Source organism: Sorex fumeus, unplaced genomic scaffold (genome assembly GCF_029834395.1).
Source record: "Sorex fumeus unplaced genomic scaffold, SorFum_2.1 ptg000013l, whole genome shotgun sequence".
In the NCBI taxonomy this organism is placed as follows: domain Eukaryota; kingdom Metazoa; phylum Chordata; class Mammalia; order Eulipotyphla; family Soricidae; genus Sorex; species Sorex fumeus.
Genome location: NW_026606070.1, coordinates 2,519,372 through 2,538,574, shown reverse-complemented (window position 1 = coordinate 2,538,574; position 19,203 = coordinate 2,519,372). Strand labels below are relative to the sequence as shown.

The window sequence follows — 19,203 nt, the reverse complement described above, 5'->3', positions numbered from 1 at the left end:
ACAGGAGTAATTCCTGAGTGCAGAGCTGGGAGTAACCCCTGTGCATCGCTGGGTGTGACCCAAAAAAAAGAAAAAAAAGAAATTTTATTTGTGGAGACTGGAGTGACAGTACAGTGGGCAGGGCGTCTGCCTTGCATGCACTTGACCTGGGTTCGATCCCCGGCATCCCAATCTCAGGAGTGATTCCTGAGCGAAGAGCCAGGAGTAACGCCCGAGCATCTGCTGGGTGTAACACGCCAAAAACAAAACAACAACCAAATAAAGTTGTATTGTTTTTAAAGTACCATGAATTACAAAGTCGTTCACAGTTGGGCGTTTGACACACAGTCTTCCATCCCCAACGCTGCCACCAGTATCAGCTTCCCTCCAGTGTTCCCAAATTCCCTCCCCACCCCCACGCCAGACCCCCACCGCCATCTAACAGGCACCTTTGAGGTCTGATTGTTCCGATTTGGATCTCACACTTGCGGCGTTGCCGGCTTTGTGGTTTGGCTGCTCAGCTCTGTTATTCCTTAACACCCACATACCTGAATCCCCTTGACTCCTGCCCCCGTTGCTTCTCATCTGCCTCCTCTGCCCTCCCCCTCCACTCTTTCCTTCTGCCATGCCGGGGCTCTGGGTTCAATCCCTAGAGCTGTATCTTCCCCCCCCCCCCCCCCACTCAAGACCCCAGACAGTGCCGGAGTGAGTCCCGGAACCCCCAGCACTGCTTGGGAGACCAAAGAAAAGGTCTTCAGAGCTTCACTTTTCTTTCTCCCCTATCCTATTCGTGTCCCTCTGTGTAAGGGATAAAAACAGGAATGAGGGTGAATAGTATGAAAGCAACAAGAATTCTCACAAGTTTGTCTTATGAAGCTCGTAGTCTAATGGGGGAAGAAAGGAGAGTGACCAGCCAGACACACCAGTGAAAGCCATGAAGACACATGATTAATTAATGATGAAGAGTAGCAGTAAATACAAGGCAGTATCAGGAAAAAGGAGCATTTTGAGCTCTTTCAGGAACGGACCAATGTGATGTGCTTTCCTTTTTTAATACATGAATAAAGTTCATGTATAAAATCCAAAGTTCATCTATAAAATCCAGATCCCGGAACCGCGCGGCCGCATTCGCGGCCGCGCGACATCTTATTATCTCATTCCTACTTTGGACAAACTTGCAGGCTGTCGAATGTAGCCTGCCCACAGGGCAGAGTCTGGCAAACTCCCCGTGGCCTACCAAATATGCCAAATACCAGTAACAATGATGGGTCTCATTCTCCTAAAGAGCCGTGAATATAATCTCAGGGCTAGGATGAAAGAGACGTTACTGGGGCCTGCTAGAGGCAATCGAAGATTAACAGGATGATGAAATGAAAATGAAATGAATAAAGTTCGTTTTGATTGAAAAAGAAATCAGTGTAATAGAGTCATCACTTTATGATTAAGTTTGTTTTTTTCCCTCGATCATCATCTCTAGTAAGGGAGATATAATGAACTGCAATATTTCCTTGATGGCATTTAACTAAAATTGTAGATTTGACAATGAAAAAAAAAATTTTGATGCGTTTTGTTTTGTCTTGATTTCTTTTACTGCAGTCGACCAAAATTAATGGCTGTGAAGAACATAGTGAAGAAAAAGTGGTTTCACAGAGTGAAAGGTAAGAAAATAAAGTGGGAAAGTATTCATAACAATTCTGTTTTTCAGAAGTGCTCCAAACTATTTAGGACTTGATTTTAAAACTAATTTGGACCAAAGAGATGTCTGGGGTTGGAGCACACATTTACATAGGGGAGCCCCTGCAGTTGACTCCTGGCATCACATGGTCCCCAGCACTGCCAGGAGCAGCCCCGAGCACTGAGTCGGGAGCACCCCGAGCACTGAGTCAGGAGCAGCCCCTGAGCATTGCTGATATGGGTCCAAAAGATCGATGACCAAGATTTAAAAATTAGATTAGTTTGATTTGTTCTCTTTCAAGAAAAATAGAATTGCTTAGTAAGTCATGGAACTATGGTTAAATATTAAGATTTTTTTTTTAGGGTTGGGGGTGGAATTTCCAAGCCGTGCCCAGGGTGCTTGGAGGCTGCTCCAGCAACACATGACACAGTACTGCTTCGAGCCCATCCTTGGGGCCCCAGGGTTGCCCCCTGATGTTCCAGGAACTGTGTCTTGCCAGAAATCGAACCTGGAGCCTCTGCGTGCCAGCCCTGTTTAGTCTTTGAGCCATTTTCCCGGCCCTGAATCTTAAGAGTGTTTAGGCTGTTATGTAGAGGCTCTAGGGGCTCGACACTGAGCACTTCTCACCCCAGAGAGTAACGGAATGTGTATGCCCATCAGGACTGCTCTCACAGCTCTGATCAGTCACTGTTGTTGCTGAGTGAGAACAAACCTCTGCCTTTCCCATCCTGCAGAGATCTTCACTCTCAGGACCAGAGACTTGGAGCCTGTGTGAGGATAAATCACAGCGCGCAGTGTCAAATAATTCTCTCCCTGTGTCGCTTACATCGGCCCAAAATAAACTTTAAGAATTGTGGATTTGGGTTTTTTGAAGTTAGATAATTTATTGTAACATACCATACTTCTAGAAAATAAGCAATATGGGGTCAGAATGTTTTACTCTGTTTTGGGAACAAAACTGAAAAAAAAAAGTTACATTTTTTTTTTTTTGGTTATAGCTTAATTCAGAAGTCAGACGAAAAGAAGATCAATGGCGATAAGATATCTTGGGATGATGAACTGCCAGTAAACACCGCGAACCACCAAGATTCTGATAAAGGCAAGGATTCTATTAGCAGTTTTATCAAAAACGGTGGAGAGGAAAAAATAAGTGTTTAAAATTTCAAACATTCAGGATATATTAGTGTTTTGCCAATACGATCATGACCATCCTGTTGTTCATCGATTGCCTCGAGCAGGCCCCAGTAACGTCTCCTTCGTCCTAGCCCTGAGATTTTTTTTTAAAAAGTGCCATATTTAAGGCTCTTTCAGGGTTAGGAGAATGAGACCCATCATTGTTACTGGCGTTTGGCATATTGGGTATGCCACAGGGAGTTTGCCAGACTCTGCCGTGTGGGCAGGCTACATTCGGTAGCCTGCCAGGTTGTCCAAAGTAAGAATGGGATAATAAGATGTCGCTTCCAGGAATCTGGGTTTTATAGTCTCTGGGTCTTGGCCATTGATGGGATTACACGGCGCCAGGGGGCCAGTTGGTGGGTGTGACCCCTGCCTACTGGAAGGTGGAGGATGCTCAGCCCCGATCCGAGCAGGCTTGGAGATCTCAGCCCCAGGACCCGTATGCCTTTGCTCCTCGGCCGGTACCTTCATGCGTGTGGAGAGTGGTCTCAGCATGGTGGTGGCCGGTTCTGGAGGTCTTCAGCTGCCGGAGCCCTGGTCGGGGCAGGGAGGGAAACTCAACCCACTCCCCTCCAAGGGGCCCCAGCCAATACATGTATATAAAATAAATAACAAGCATCAATATTAACCTATATAACCAAACATTACACCTTTATCATATTCTAAATTACAGCTTATATTCTTAGTAGCTTGGAGTAAAAAGGCAAAGTAATGTGTGATTGCCTTCAATGGAGGTATAAAAGTCGTAACTTTTGCAGTTCTGAAATAGGAAGTCCATGGACACGTTTTCTTTATGGGAAAGCAGGTCGAAATGCTGAGAGATGGGGAGTCATCACCTTCGAATTCCAACCTCATGTTAATGTGTCCCTGTCGCAGAGGGTCGTCCATGACTTAGGGGCGCAGAGGTGTCAAGGGACCAGATCCAGGGCCTTGCCCACGCCAGGCGTCTACTCTGCCACTTGAGTCATAAGGTTATGAGCCACCAGAGCAGGAGTCAAGCCGGAGTTCCTTTTCCTGTCTCTCATCTGATAACCAACCCACAGGAAACATTACGTTCTCTCCAATATTTTCTCTTTTTTACATAAAGAAATGTTATTTTCCTGCTCTGAGAGGGCATGGTTTAGAAATTTCAAGTCTTACTTATCAAGTAAGTGACAAATTAACCAGTGAAACCAATTGATGAAGCCGACTTCAGCACATCTTTTTTTTTTTTTAATTTTTATTAGAGAAAGACCATGAGGTATAATTGTAGACTTACAAATTTTTGTGCTTGGGTTTCAGTTATACAATGATCGAGTACCCATCCCTCTACCACTGCCCATTTTCCACCACCACCAATCCCAGTATCCCTCCTACCCCCCAGCCCTCCATCACACCCTGCCTCTGTAGCAGGCATTCCCTTTTGTTCTCTCTCTCCTTTTGGGTGTTGTGGTTTGAAAAAGAGGCATTGAGTGGCGATCATGTTCGGTCTATAGTCTACTTTCAACACATATCTCCCATCCTGGGAGGGTCCTCCCAACACCCTTTACTTGGTGTTCCCTTCTCTATCTGAGCTGCCTTTTCCCCTAGCATGTGTGACTGGCCTCCAAGCCATGGAGTGAACCTCCTGGTACTTATCTCGGCTATTCTTGGGTGTTAGTCTCCTATTTTGTTACAGCACTTCTTTAACTGAGGTCTCTGCTTCGTGCCTGGAGCCCTGGGCCACCGCTGTGTCACATTTGCGCCCACTTGAGCTTGCATTTCCTTCATACAGTACGCTTTGTGTCATAGCTGGTCTAACCCGTGCAGAGGCTGATGCTGTTACACAGCTTTATACGCCTCCTGATACATAGCATTATTATTCTCTGCATAGCAACTGCATTGGCAAAATGCTCTGTTCAAGTCTTGGCGTATTTTCGATCACTTGTGCAGATTATTATTATAGCAGGAAATCTCATTTCTACGAGGACGGCCGTTGGCTGCTGGGACCAGCAGCTTCCGTGGAACAGGCCCTGAATCAGACACGTTCCCCCTCTCAGGCTGATTATCAGTCGAGCCCTGAGGACCCCCTTGAGTTCTGTTCGCACAGAGAGCACTGTCACAGGGCAGCTCTGGCTGTGACTGCCAACAGTGATTAGAAGGGGCACCAAGACGGAAGTTTCTAGGACAGTCTCCCTGCAAGGAGCATCTGAAGGCACCTCTGAAGCCCTACCGGCTAGCTCTATTACCTTATTCTAAAGACTCTTTTTAGAGAAGGGAATGAGGTTAAAAAAAAAATAATCAGCTGAAATGAGTTCATTGACATCATCAGTTCAGGGTGCAGTGCTCTTTAGTTAACTGTGTCTTCCCGTTAGATCACCCCTTCCTTACGGAGGAGGAGCTTGCGGCGCTCCCTGTCGTCAGAGTGCTTCCCGCTGGCAAATACACTGGCCCACATCTGAAGTCAGCCATCCGCACGCTGCGAGGTCTGCTGGAACAAGGGATCCCGTCTAAGGAGCTAGAGGTAAGTGTGTCTGCCAGTGATTCCCCAGATAAAGATGTTTTTGGTTTTTTGTGCTGTTTTGTTTGTTTCTTTGTTTGTTTTTCTTTTGGGGCCACACCCGGTGATGCTCAGGTGTTACTCCTGACTCTGCACTCAAGAATCTTTCCTGGCGGTGTTCAGGGGGCCATCCGGGGTGCCGGGCATCAAACCCAGGTCAACCATGTGCAAGGCAAACGCCCTCCCCACTGGACTACGGCTCCGACCCCAAAATAAAGTTCTGTGCAAGGGTCGGAGAAGGTTTGAAAAGGTCATTCTGTCCCAACCCTTCCTATAGTTAATTTTCAGCTGTACCATCCTGTCATACCCAGCAGTGAATCGTCTTTTCTAATTCAGATCCCGATAGTTTAAAGGGGCCTCAGGCAACACGTTACGGAGCTGTCAGCAGTTCCATGTCAGGCTGTTCGTCAAGGCCCGAGCTCTCCCTTGAACATGGCCTCCCTCACTTCGTTCCTTTGCTTATTTCCACAGTTTCCCTCTCTCTTTCTCTCTCTCCTCTCCCATCTTTCTAAATAAAGCTTCACTAAGGAAGAAAAACCAGTGTTGTGTCAGGCCTGTCTCTGCCTCAGCAATACGCCCACCACCAAGGGGCCTGTGTCTACCCCTGCCCACTGCCTGGAGTCCTCGCAGGTCTCTGTCACCTCTTTATTTATTTATTTTTTTATGTAGGAGTACTGCTGTTTATTCAGCCACTGATTAGGCTGATTGAATTGGGCATGAACTCCACCTTTTTTTTTCATGTTTTATAATTTTATTTATTTTTTTTTCATGTTATTTATTTTTTTCATGTTTTATAATTTTATTTATTTATTTACTGTGAGATCACTTGCAAAGCTTTCAGGTTTAAGTCTCGGTCATACAACGAAACACCCATACCTTCACCAGTGCCCATTCTCCGCCACCAAAAAACCCCAGTATGCCCCCATCCCACACCCTCCCCCTACTGGTGGGGCAGATGATTTCCACATTACTCTCTCTCTACTTTGATTACATTCAATATTTTGACACCAGACCCACCATTATTATGTGGGATTTTATCCCAACACTCAGATCTGCTGAAAAGGCAACAGTAGACAATTTGTTTTCTACTGCTGGTTATGAATAACATATGATATCGCACAGCTGCAGATTTTGAATGGGCACTGGTGGCGGGGTGGGTACTCGATGATTGTATAACTGAAACCCAAGCACCATGTAAGTCTACAACTGTACCTCATGGTGTTTCACTAATAAAAATAAATAAATAAATAAAAAGAATGCTGTGGAGGAGGGGTTGGGGTAGTAGTTTTGTGACTAGTAGCGTCGGAAGCTGTGATAACCCAACTCAAGTCTTGAATCCAGTTTCGATTCCTGCCCTCAGCTGTCAAAACGACACACTCTAGATGGGCCCATCACTAACATCAACACAGCACAGAGGCTGTGTCCTGGCCTCAGAACAGCTGTGGTGCCCAGGCCCTGTTCCTCTGGTCTGGCTGGCAGCATCCCTGCGTTGCGCCAGGCAAGAGCTAGGGTCAGACCTCGTGGCTCCCTCAGCCATCTGGGTCCTCACGCGCTTCCCGAGCGTCTCAGAACCGAGGGAGAGGCAGTGGCATCTGCTGAGAACTTCTGACCGTGCTTGACGGTTTGTCTTTAACCCTCAACGTAGCATGGCAACCCCACCACGCAAATTTGGAGAGACGCACACGGTCTAAGATAGATTCTCCCCCCTCTCCATTTTACAAAACTTGTTTTTTTCCCCCCAGGACTTAAATTGAAACATCATCACATTTCTTTCTCTCTATCACAGCAGTTTGCTGGTCACTGCAGTGCATCTATCTCGCTGTTTTATTAGGCAGCGGAGAGCCCGGCAAGCTACTGAGAGTATCTCGCCCGCACGGCAAAGCCTGGCAAGCTCCCCGTGACGTATTCGATATGCCAAACACAGTAACAAGTCTCACAATGTTACTGGCCCGCTCGAGCAAATCGATGAACAACGGGAGGACAGTGATACAGTGAGATCTCTTTCTCCCAAATAGGCTGCAAACTTCTGGAGAGCCAAATCCTGTCTTTACTCACCGCTATCCTCTGACACTTTTTATAGTGCCTTGCACGTAGTAGGCAATACCTACCTGTTGAATGGGTAGGCAGGAAGATGGGTGGGTAAAACATGAGAAAGCATTCCTTTATTTTATGTTTTTTTGGGGGGTTCTATATATTTTTCTATATATTTTATTCTTTCAGTTCTTTTTTTGTTATATTTATTTATTGAATCACTATGAGAAAAGTTACAAAGCTTTCAAGTTTAAGTCTCGGTCATACAATGATCAAACACCCATCCCTTCACCGGTGCACATTTTTCACCACCAAGAACCCCAATATACCCCCCTCCCACCCCTCCCAGTGCCTGTGAGGCAGATGATTTCTACTTAACTCTCTCTCTACTTTGATTACAACTCATTATTTCGACAAAAGTTGCACCATTAGTGTTTAGAATTTCCACCCAACAATCAGAACTGCTGAAAAGGCATTGTGAAATAATTGGTTTTCTATGACTGGTTATGAGAACCATAGAAAGCATTCCTTTAGAACATGGGGCAAAATAGCACCACTCGACCACATGGCGGACTTGAAGACCTCCTGGACAGTGTTGTTGAGGAACTGCTGAGCAATTTAAGCCAAAGTTGCATTTTTTTTCTAAGATCTAAACATAGGGTATTGTTTGTTGTTGTTTTGGTGGGCAAGAAAGTTTTTACTGAAACTTTTTTAGACATTCAGAAAGATGTGAGTGGAGACAGAGCTAGAAATCCGTGTTGGAGAAAGAAGAGAGTCTTCTCCAGAGTGGAAATAAGCAAGCGAAGAAACGGAGAGAAAAGGATGGGTCATATTAAGGGAGAACACGGGCGGGAAGACTGAGTCAGAATGAGAGATGTTGAGTTTTAAAAATGTTTAAAGTTCAGGTCAATTTTTTAAAAAAATAAAAAATAAAATAAAATTCAGGTCAAAGGTGCCGCTTCACAAAATTTGTTGAATGCACATTATGATAGAAAATATCTGTATCAAAAATTTAAAAAGCACTTCAGCAATTATCACATTAATGTTGAGGTTGCAGGCCGATTTATCTTCATAGGATACATCTTTTATTAAGACTTCGTCTTTTCTCATCAATAACCAAATTTTCACCCTGTCTATTTAAAGCTTTCACAATTATTACTGAATCACTCCTTTCAACAAATTTAAGTTCATTTTCATTTTTTTGCTTACAGAACCTTCAAGAATTAAAACCTTTGGATCAGTGTCTCATTGGACAGATGAAGGAAAATAGAAGGAAGAACAGATATAAAAATATACTTCCCTGTAAGTTCTAATTTGGTTTCAGAGTCAATGTGTGTTTAATGTAATAAGTTAAGACTTTTACTGTTTAACCTAACTCTCACTGAGGTATGATGTACACACTTTTAGACATTTACACCAGGAACAAATTTATCTAGGTAATACTAATTCCTTTCTTTATATTCTTTAAATAGATCAGAGGCATTTTGAACTTCAAACATTCCTAAGTTTACTAGCATAGCATTGTAAATCAGTAATGTGAAATCAGTTATGTTAAAGTCCCCTTGAAAATGTGATTTGACTTCTGGATAAATACTTTCTCAGGTTTATGTGTCACAGTTACTATCTGTGCATTCCATTCATGTTAAGTGTAAAGAAATATCTACGGAACATAATGATGATATTGGGCTGGAGCTATAGCACAGCGGTAGGGCGTTTGCCTTTCACGCAGCCAACGTGGCCGACCTGAGTTCGATTCCTCCGCCCCTCTCAGAGAGCCCGGCAAGCTACCGAGAGTATCTCGCCTGCACGGCAGAGCCTGGCAAGCTACCCGTATTCGATATGCCAAACACAGTAACAACAAAGTCTCCACTGGAGACATTACTGGGCCCGCTCGAGCAAATTGATGAACAACGGGAGGACAGTGACAGTGACAATGATGATACATATCTTGACTGCAAGAATACTGCTACCAGGCCATATTACACATTGCATTATTTCATTTACCAGAAAAAAATTTTTTTTCATCAACCACTATGTGATTTTTAATTATGTATGAATTTGGTCAAATTTGAATGTGGAGCAACTATTTATAGCAATCATCAGCTACACAAAAATATTAGCACAACTATGACACACTGACCCGGCCTTTACCAAAACTCATCAACCTAAAACCAACAGAATTTACAGTGACAAATCTTGCAGTAAGTAATAACACATTTGTATTTTTTCACATAAGATGAAAGATAATTCCTTTTGGATAATTTATAAGAAATTAATGTAGGCAGCATCTTCCAAATGATTTGGCCTAATTAAGTGGAATTATTTCAGGGGATAAAAAAAAAACGACTAGGCTAATATCTCAGAGTGAGAATGGAAGAAACCATAAGTTCAAAACTACTGAGTGAATTTGTTCTCACAAACCAGGAGATGAGTCCGGTCATAGGACAATTGATGGAGGAATTTGAAACCTATTACTAAAGATCATTAATTACCACAGGAATTTCAGGTTGTACTTATAGATGTTTAAAACAAAAATAATTTCTAATATATAAGTATATACAAATTAACTTTCTTGGATAAGATGGCTCATTTAAAACAGGGAAGCTTGGTTTAATAATTTATGTTTTTTATTATTTGTAATAAAATTTGGCAAAGTTAAATATACACATGCCTAAGGAATAAAGTGAGCTTCCTATTATTTATTGCATTCATTATTTTCTTGTCCATCAAAAGAATATTACTTCATCAGAATATAAATAGATAAGCAAGAGTTCATTTTATTAAGTTCTGAATTCATTTATTAATTTTAGTTTTTTCAAATCTATGTAAATAATAAGTGTTGAGGTTTTTTTTCTTTTTGGGTCACACCCGGCGATTCTCAGGGGTTACTCCTGGCTCATGCACTCAGGAATCACTCCTTGCGGTGCTCGGGGGACCATATGGGATGCTGGGAATCAAACCTGTGTGGGCCATGTTGACTGCGTGCAAGGCAAACGCCCTACCTGCTGTGCTATCGCTCCAGCCCCAGTATTGAGGTTTTTGTCAGAAACTCATGAAGTTGACATCTTAGCTGGACTTATAACTTAAGTTAAGTGAGCGAACATAAAATGTTTGACCATTTTAAAGCTTAAAAGTGAGGATTATTAAAATGTTTGTGATTGACCTGTAGTTCTGAGTAGTTACAGGTGATCTCTGACTTCCTTATTTACAAGTGCATGATATTGAAATTTGCTTATAAGTGGATGGTCATGGAGAGTCTCAGAGAGGGACAGACATAGAATGACTGCACTCAGTTATGGAGTATAAAATAACATGAGACTGACACTCAAGGACAATAGACACCAGGGCCAAGAATGTTGCTCCGTAGTTGGAAACCTACCTTATAAGCTGGGGGAGAAGGCAGCTGGGATAAAGAAAGAAACACCAAGTCAATGATGGTTGGAAGGATGGTTCGGGATGGAAACAGACTTACCTGCTAAAAGTAGATAAAGGACCAAGCGTGATGGCCTCTCGATATCTATATTGCAAACCATAATGCCCAAAAGTAGAGAGAGAACATGGGGGAAATTGTCTACCAAGGAGGCAGGGGAGGGTTAGTATGGGTGGAGAGGATACTGGGGACATTGGTGGTGGAGAATGCGCACTGGTGGAGGGATGGGTGTTTGATCACTGTATGACTGTAACTCAAACAGGAAAGCTTTTAACTGTATCTTATGGTGATTCTATTTAATTTATTTTTAATTTTTGAAAAGTGCATTATAGGGGCTGGAGAGATAGCACAGCGGGTAGGGCGTTTGCCTTGCACACGGCCGACCGGGGTTCAATTTCCAGCATCCCATATGGTCCCCTGAGCACTGCCAGGAGTAACTCCTGAGTGCAGAGCCAGGAGTAACCCCTGTGCCTCGCCAGGTGTGACCCAAAAAGAAAAAAAAAAGTGCATTATATAAAAAAGAGAGAGACAGATACAAATGATCAAATGATCTCCCTCCTACATGGGATATAAAGAGCATAGAAAAAGATTAACAAAAGCCAAAAGCAACTGAATCTAAGATCTAAACTAAACAGGGCATACAATGTGTAAGATGGGGTGGCAGAATGGGGGTGGGGGTGGTGAGTAGCAGGGTAGGGGGTTTCCCTGAGACAGTTGGGGCGGGGGAGGAAAGGAACACTCAGGTCTGGGTGTGGTGTTGGGCTGCTGTCCCATGAAGCCCTTCATGGGCAATACTGTCATGCTATACATCACAGCAGCTAAAATTTAAAACTTTGAATAAAATAAAAGGCATGTTCTCAATGGCTCTGTCCTGTGGGGACGATTCACAGACGATGCTACGAGAGTTCCCCTGGGCGATGACGGCGGCTACATCAACGCCAGCTTCATCAGGATCCCCGTGGGGAAGGAAGAGCTGGTGTATATCGCCTGCCAGGGGCCTCTGCCCACCACTGTGGGAGATTTCTGGCAGATGATTTGGGAGCAGAACTCCACGGTGATAGCCATGATGACCCAGGAAGTCGAAGGGGAGAAAGTCAAATGCCAGCGCTATTGGCCTGACGTCCTGGGCAAAACCACAGTGGTCAGCGACAGGCTCCGGCTGGCTCTGGTGAGGGTCCAGCAGCTGAAGGGCTTCGTCGTAAGGGCGATGACGCTGGAGGACATTCAGGTAAGAGAGTCCAGGCTTCCCCGGGGCCGGCCAAGTGCCGTGGTTTGCAGCAGTGTCAGTGTTGGTTGCTGCCTTCATCCTTCTTACCATGTACCCACCACTGCCCCAGGGACCCTCCCACACCCCACCCCAAAGTCTGCTCGGTTCTGTGGACCAGCTCTCTGGTTCTGCGGTAGTTGTTACTCCCTTCCTCTGTTTCTTTTGTTTTGTTTTTGCTTTTTGGGTCACACCCGGCGATGCACAGGGGTTCCTCCTGGCTTTGCACTCAGGAATTACTCCTGGCGGTGCTCAGGGGACCATATGGGATGCTGGGAATCGAACCCGGGTTGGCTGCATGCAAGGCCAATGCCCTACCTGCTGTGCTATTGCTCCAGCCCTGGTCCTTTTCATTTTGGAGTTTTGTTTTTATCCAAAATTACAATCATAAAGAAGCTAGAGAGAACAGTACAGCTTTAGCTTTCTTACGAAACAAATCTTAATTTCACAGGCGCTAAGTATATTATTCAGTTCTATTTGTCATGTAAGCTTAGCGTGAAAACTTTCAACCATGAGAGCTTGTGGTGTTTGGGGACCACAACTGAACATACACAAGGGCTGGACCCAGCTCAGAACTGGGGGGATTTTTGCCCTGAGAGGGCATTTGCCTTGCACACAGCCAACCTGGGCTCAATCCTGGCATCCGCTATAATCCCCCGAGCACTACCAGGAATGATCCCTGAGTGCTGGGCCAGGAGTCAGCCCTGAGCACTGCCAGGTGCGGCCCAAAGACAAAAAAAATTTTTTTAAATAAAATCATACCCATAAGAGTCAGGAAGGCAGGCAGCTCAAAGGGCGAGAGCACTGCCTTGATTGCACAAGGCCCCGAGTTTGATTCCTGGCCCCCCTGGGTGTCCGACCCTGTACCTCCTGTGCAGGAAAGCCATTGGGCCAGCAGCACCTCGTGAGTGTCCCCAGGCGGCCTGTCCCTGAGCACTGCGAGGCCACCACGAGGGAACGTCATGAGGCTTGGGCAGGTGTCGTCCACCGAGGACCGACTGTCACCGACCGAGCTGTGCACGCGCCCTTGTGTCCGTCCTGCTGCCATAAGGACCCTTTCCTGTCACCTGCTGAGTTTTTGGCTTTTTATCTTCCCTTCCCCGAGTTGATGAAGGAACAGGGACCACACGCACTTGCTGATGGCACCCGTGACATTTTGTTGTTGTTGTTGTTGTTGCTGTTTTAATTCCAGCGGATGGAGAGATAGTATAATGGCTAAGCCCTTGCATTGCATGCGGCTGACATCGGGTTAGTTTCCAGCACTACCATAAGTGAGCACCGAGATAGGAGTTGCCTCTTGAGCACCAAAGATGGGGCCCAGGCCCCTCTTCCCCTCAAAAAAAAAAATCTGTCAGATCAGGGAGATAGCTTACGTGCCAGACTTAGGCTGAAGCTCAAAAACACGCGTAGGGTAGGACGTCCAGAGTCTGGGTCTCCCTGGGGTAGGACTAGGTGTTCTACCCAGAATTACTAGCGTGCGGAATGACACGGTGTGAGAATATGGGGGGAATGGGCTGGAAAAACAGTTCAAGAGCTCAGGCACTTGCACGTGGCCAGTGTTGGTTCGAGTCCCCGGCACCATCCCGGGGCACCCACAGGATGGAGTCAGAGCAGAGCAGAGCCAGGAGTAAGCCTTGGACCCTGCTGAGTACCTGCCCCTCCCCCAGAATAAAAGGGGGGCCATCACGACGAGACGCGTGATGGAGTCTTTTCGTCCCGTCCACTTTTCATTTGATTCTGCGGACAAGCCAAAATTTTGGAGGGACAGAATCATACCCTGAACCAACGTGTGACCCGTACCCTTTGCCTGCTCCCCTTTCTTTGGCCGACTGCAGACAGGAGAGATGCGGCGGATTTCCCATCTGAATTTCACGGCGTGGCCGGACCACGACACGCCCTCGCAGCCCGATGACCTGCTGACCTTCATCTCCTACATGAGGCACGTCCACAGGGCAGGCCCGGTCATCGCCCACTGCAGCGCCGGCATCGGCCGCTCGGGGACCCTCATCTGCATCGACGTGGTCCTGGATCTCATCAGCCAGGATCTCGAGGTGGGCGCAGAGACTCGGGCCGGCAGCGGGGGAACCTTCAGTAGCGTCTCGTGCTCTTGGAATTCTTCTTTTATCCATTTAGACCTATGCCCCAATTCTCTTATTATCTAGAATTGTATTTTAGTAAACCTTGCTCAAAGTTTTATGGCCACCAATCGAGAAGAAATAAGTCTCCAAGTATATATTTGTTTTCCTGGTTTTTATTTTAACCATGTGCTAAGAATTCCCTTAAGCACTATTGCATTTTACCCTTTATAGTCCCAAGGCTCGTGTAAAGTAAAACCAGTACTGTTATCCACACTTTTAAATACTAATATTGAAAGGTAAAGGTAAAGGCCCTCCCGTTGATCGTCGATTTGCTCGAGCGGGCCCAGTAACGTCTCCATTGGAGACTTTGTTGTTACTGTGTCTGGCATCTCGAATACTCTTGGTAGCTTGCCGGGCTCTCCGAGACTAATATTGAAATACACGTTAAATTTATTTTAAGTGAAAAACGTTTTTTGTTTTCGTGACCTATAAGTGGAAAACACGTATTTTTTTCTTACACATTTTAATTTGTAAATTATTTCTCTCTAAACTTAATCTTGCTTGGATTAGGTGACTAAAAAGAAATCCTCCTACTACAATAGCAAAGATATTCACTGTAGCACCGTTCTCCCGTTGTTCATTGATTTGCTCGATCGGGCACCAGTAACACCTCCAGTGTGAGACCTGTGGCTGTTTTTCGCATATTGACTACATCATGGGTAGCTTGCCAGGCTTTGCCGTGTGGGCGCGATACTCTTGGTAGCTTGCCGGGCTCTCCAAGAGGAGCGGAGGAATCGAACCGGGATCGGCCTGGGTCGGCTGCATGCAAGACAAGCGCCCTCCCCACTCTGCTATCACTCCAGCCCGGGCCAAGAAATATAGCTTAATAACAAGGCCCAGCCTAAAATCAAAATTAGAAGTCTAAACATGAACTTACTTTCAGTACCAAAATATCTCACTAAAATAACATGTTACTGATTATTGCCCTCTTTATATAAAGGAGTTCTGTCTTGCTCTTCACCCACTAGCATAGTAGTTTTAAGATCACGGTATCACGATCATCCTGTTGTTCATCAGTTTCCTCGAGCAGGCACCAGTAACGTCTCCTTCGTCCTAGCCCTGAGATTTTAGAAAGTGCCACATTCAAGGCTCTTTCCGGTCAGGAGAATGAGACCCATCATTGTTACTGGTTTTTGGCATATTGAGTACACCACAGGGAGTTTGCCAGGCTCTGCTGTGGGGGCAGGATACTTTCAGTAGCCTGCCGGGTTCTCCAGAGTAAGAACTAGATAATAAGATGTCGCACGGCCGCGAATGCTGGATTTTATAGTCTCTGGGTCTTGGCCGTTGATGGGATTACATGGCGGCGGGGGCAGTTGGTGGGTGTGACGCCGACCTACTGGAAGATGGGGGATCTGGGTGGAGAAGGCCCAGTCCTGATCTGAGCAGGCTTGGAGATCTCAGCCCTGGGACCAGCATGCCTGGGTTCCTCCACCAGTTCTTTCATGCATTTGGTCATTTTAAGAGAGACCAAAAAAAACATTTCTTCCTTGTTTCAAACTGTTAAATATTAGCAGAAGTTAAAAGGTCTGAAATGGTATTCCGTAAAATAGAACATAGGGAAATTAGCTTTCCTTATTTAAAAAAGAAAATAAGTAATGTTAGAAATTAATCAAATTTGGGGGCCAGAAAGATAGTCGAGTGGGTTGGGCTCTTGCCTTGCACAGAGCCGACCTGGGTTCAATCCCCAGCATCCCATATGGTCCCCCCCCAAGCACCACCATCAGGAGTAATTCCTGAGTACAGAGCCAGGAGAGTAACCCCTGAGCATCAACCCGATATGTGTGTGTCTCCCAACCACCATAAAAAAAAAAAATTTAAATTTCAGAGGAAAGAGAGTTTCTTTGGGGAATTTTCCAAAGGGATTAACTTTCCCTCATTCTCAGAAAGATCATAAATAAAAGTGATGGGCAAATCAGTTCCACCCACCAACATTGGTACGTGCAGGTCTCCGAGACCGCTAGAAGCGGGGAGAGAGGCAGGGGTGCAGAATCCTGCCCCCGCCTCTCCGGGGTGCGTGTCTGGGCTTCCGCCCAGCTGCTCTCTGGCCTCACCTGGGCCGTTTCTTTTGGCAGTTCGACATCTCGGATCTCGTGCGCTGCATGCGGCTCCAGAGGCACGGGATGGTTCAGACAGAGGTGAGTCTCCTGCTGGGGCTCTGGGGAATTTCGGGGTTCTCAGTTCCAGTTAAATAAGTCCTTTCTCCGTCTCGAGTGGCAAGCTCGCGCCCACATTACCGAGGACCCCTCCCTCTGCCTGCTGTGTGAGAACGAGAATCCCTGGGGGTGGGTGGCGTGGCGGAGTGGCCGGGATGGTGGCCCCCCGCATTCCCGGTGCTGAGAACTGAGTCAGGTGAGCGTGTGTGAGTGGGGTGAGTGTGTGTGAGTGGGTTGCGCGTGGGTCAGTGGGGTGAGCGTGTGTGAGTCGTGTGAGCGTGTGTGGGGGTGAGTGTGAGTGGGGTGCGCGTGTGTGTGGGGTGCGTATGTGAGTGGGTTGAGCATGTGTGAGTCACATGAGCGTGTATGTGTGGTGAGTGTGTGAGTGGAATGAGCGTGTGTGAGTGGGGTGCGTGTGTGGGGGGGGTGAATGTGTGTGAATCACGTGATCGTGTGTGTGTGGTGAGTGTGTGAGTGGAGTGAGTAGTGAGTGAGTGGAGTGAGCGGTGTATGAGTGGGGTGAGCGTGTGTGAGTTGCGTGCGCGTGTGTGAGTGGGGTGCGTGTTTGTGTGTGGGGTGAGTGTGTGAGTGGAGTGAGCATGTGTGAGTGGCGTGCGCGTGTGTGACTGGAGTACGCGTGTGTGAGTGGTGTGCGCATGTGTGAGTGGAGTGAGCGTGTGTGAGTAAGGTGTGTGCCCAGATGGGAGCAGATGGTATGTCGAGGGCCCGGTGCGCTCCCAGAGACTCAGTACAGCATTTAGGCTCTGGCCTTGCCTGTAGCCACATCAGGTTCCATCCCCAGTACCTCAGAGTCCCCTCAGACACACCTCCCCAAGTAGTGACCCCTGAGCGCCGGGCCAGGACTTGCTTTGTTTTCTGCACCAGCAACTTCGTAAAGAATGATCGCACCCCCCAAAAGCTCATTTTCCATTTTCTCTCTCAGTTCCTTGGTTTCAAATCCAGTTGCTGTGTAGACATTCCAGAAAGTCAGGATGAGTCTAGAAGGAATTTTGTAGCCGTCCATTTTTCTGTGATAACCCCACGACACATACAGTTTGAAAGCAACACCCCGCCCTTCCCCCCGTCTGCAGTGACCCCCGTCGGTGGCTGCGGGTCAGTGCTGGGGTCCTCCACCACCCCTCAGCGCCCCCCACAGTTTGCCAGTCTGGCTTCTGTTTCTCTTTTCTTTCTTATGGCCAGATTCAGAAGAGATTTTAATTAAACCAACAGAAGAGAGAAAGGTGCCAGTAGATTTTCTTTAATGGGAGAGGTCTCCTACGCAGATGTCCTTTTATTTTTTACAAGTTAAAGAAATTTGTTCGAAATACACATTCAAGAGAGGATGCAGACTTCTCCAGAGAGAGGAGGGCGCCCCCCCAAAGCAGAGGAGAGACCAGCCCTCGCTGGCGCAGGAATGAAGGTGGCCTGGCCTGTCCCTTCAGCTCTTGTTTTGTCCAGTGTCAGGACTCTCTCCTGACAGTGCTCGGGGACCACTCAGGGGTGCCGGGGATGGAGTCCAGGTCGGCCACGTGCCAGGCCAGTGCCTTCATCTCTCTAGCCCCTCGGTTTCTCAACGTAGGACCCTGAACAATTCTGAATCTGCTTTTTGATGTTGACAATTATAACAGATTTTCTCCATGAAATTTTCAAAACCACGTGAACCTCTCTGCTAGTTGTGAAGCAGTGTGCCTACGAAATTCATATATGTATTTTTTTTTTGCAATAGGATCAGTATATTTTCTGCTACCAAGTCATCCTTTACGTTCTGACACGTCTTCAGTCTGAAGAAGAGCAGAGAGAGCATCCGCTGCCCCTGAAATGACGTAGAGCAGACGTCCTCCTGGACCGCTCACCCCTCCCCGCCCCCGCAGACACCCCTGCTCTCTCTCCCAGAGAAAGGCCCAGGGCAGAGATGCAGAGACCACCGCGACCGCCATGCTCCGCTGCCCGGAGGGGCCTCTTCAGAGCAATAAGGAATGTTGGAAGGCTGAATTTTTACAGCTATTTTTAACCAATGATAATTTTTTTTAATGTAACACTAAATAATGCGATATTAAGGGTGGTTTAGACAACGTTTGATTATCACAGACATTATTATACAGACACAGTGCATATATTTTTTAATGTACCAATCCTGTTTATAGCAAAATTCTTTTCCAGTATTTTAATGGAATTCTTTTCTAGGGTATACTTGAAACCAGTATTGAAGCTTTAAATGACAATAATACTGGCATAGAAAAAAGTAGCGGATGTTTACTGTGTGCTAATGTTTACTATCTAGAATTTCCTGTAATATATTTGTATACTTTTTCATGACCGTGGAGCTCTGCGACAGACACGTAACCGCATCCTCTTTCTGCCATGTACCATAACCCTTTGTAAATAAAAGTACACCGAACCCTGCGCGAAGCTCGGTGTGAGCAAACAGACACGGTCAGCGTTTTCTGTGAACACACAGTGATGGCGAGACGGCCGCAGACCCGCCCTGGGGGTCACGGGGTCGGCGGGAAGGCTCGGGTGTGGAGGAACGAGTTCGGGATCTCAGCCTCCCTCTCCATGCCCCTGGGAGTGGTACCAGCCGGTCGGGTCTAGCTGCCGCCTACATCAGCACCTCCAAGTCATCATTGCAGTACACTCACACCAGCTCAGCTGACGGGATGGGGGAGATTATGCCCTTACAAGTCATCATTGCAGCACGCTCTTTCCCGGACTGGGAATGACAGAAGCAGCTCCAGATGCTGGATACTGGGCAGGGAAGTTACCGGAGCGCCGGGTACCAGGAGAAAGTCTCTGGGTGCCCAAAGAAGGGAGAGTTTTGGGACTGGAGTGATAGCAC

The 19,203-nt window shown here is 46.5% G+C and overlaps 1 protein-coding gene across 1 annotated transcript in view; it reads left to right on the top strand.

Annotated features, from left to right (window-relative positions):
• Nucleotides 1–18,817, top strand: part of PTPN13 (protein tyrosine phosphatase non-receptor type 13) — a 212,000-nt gene extending 193,183 nt beyond the window's left edge. The window contains exons 41-48 of the mRNA XM_056111140.1: nt 1,576–1,637; nt 2,653–2,753; nt 5,164–5,312; nt 8,591–8,681; nt 11,700–12,037; nt 13,909–14,124; nt 16,287–16,349; nt 18,094–18,817. Coding sequence (XP_055967115.1) covers nt 1,576–1,637; nt 2,653–2,753; nt 5,164–5,312; nt 8,591–8,681; nt 11,700–12,037; nt 13,909–14,124; nt 16,287–16,349; nt 18,094–18,189 — 1,116 coding nt within the window. The 3' untranslated portion in view covers nt 18,190–18,817. The remainder of the gene's footprint in view (nt 1–1,575; nt 1,638–2,652; nt 2,754–5,163; nt 5,313–8,590; nt 8,682–11,699; nt 12,038–13,908; nt 14,125–16,286; nt 16,350–18,093) is intronic.
• Nucleotides 18,818–19,203: the final 386 nt, after the last annotated feature.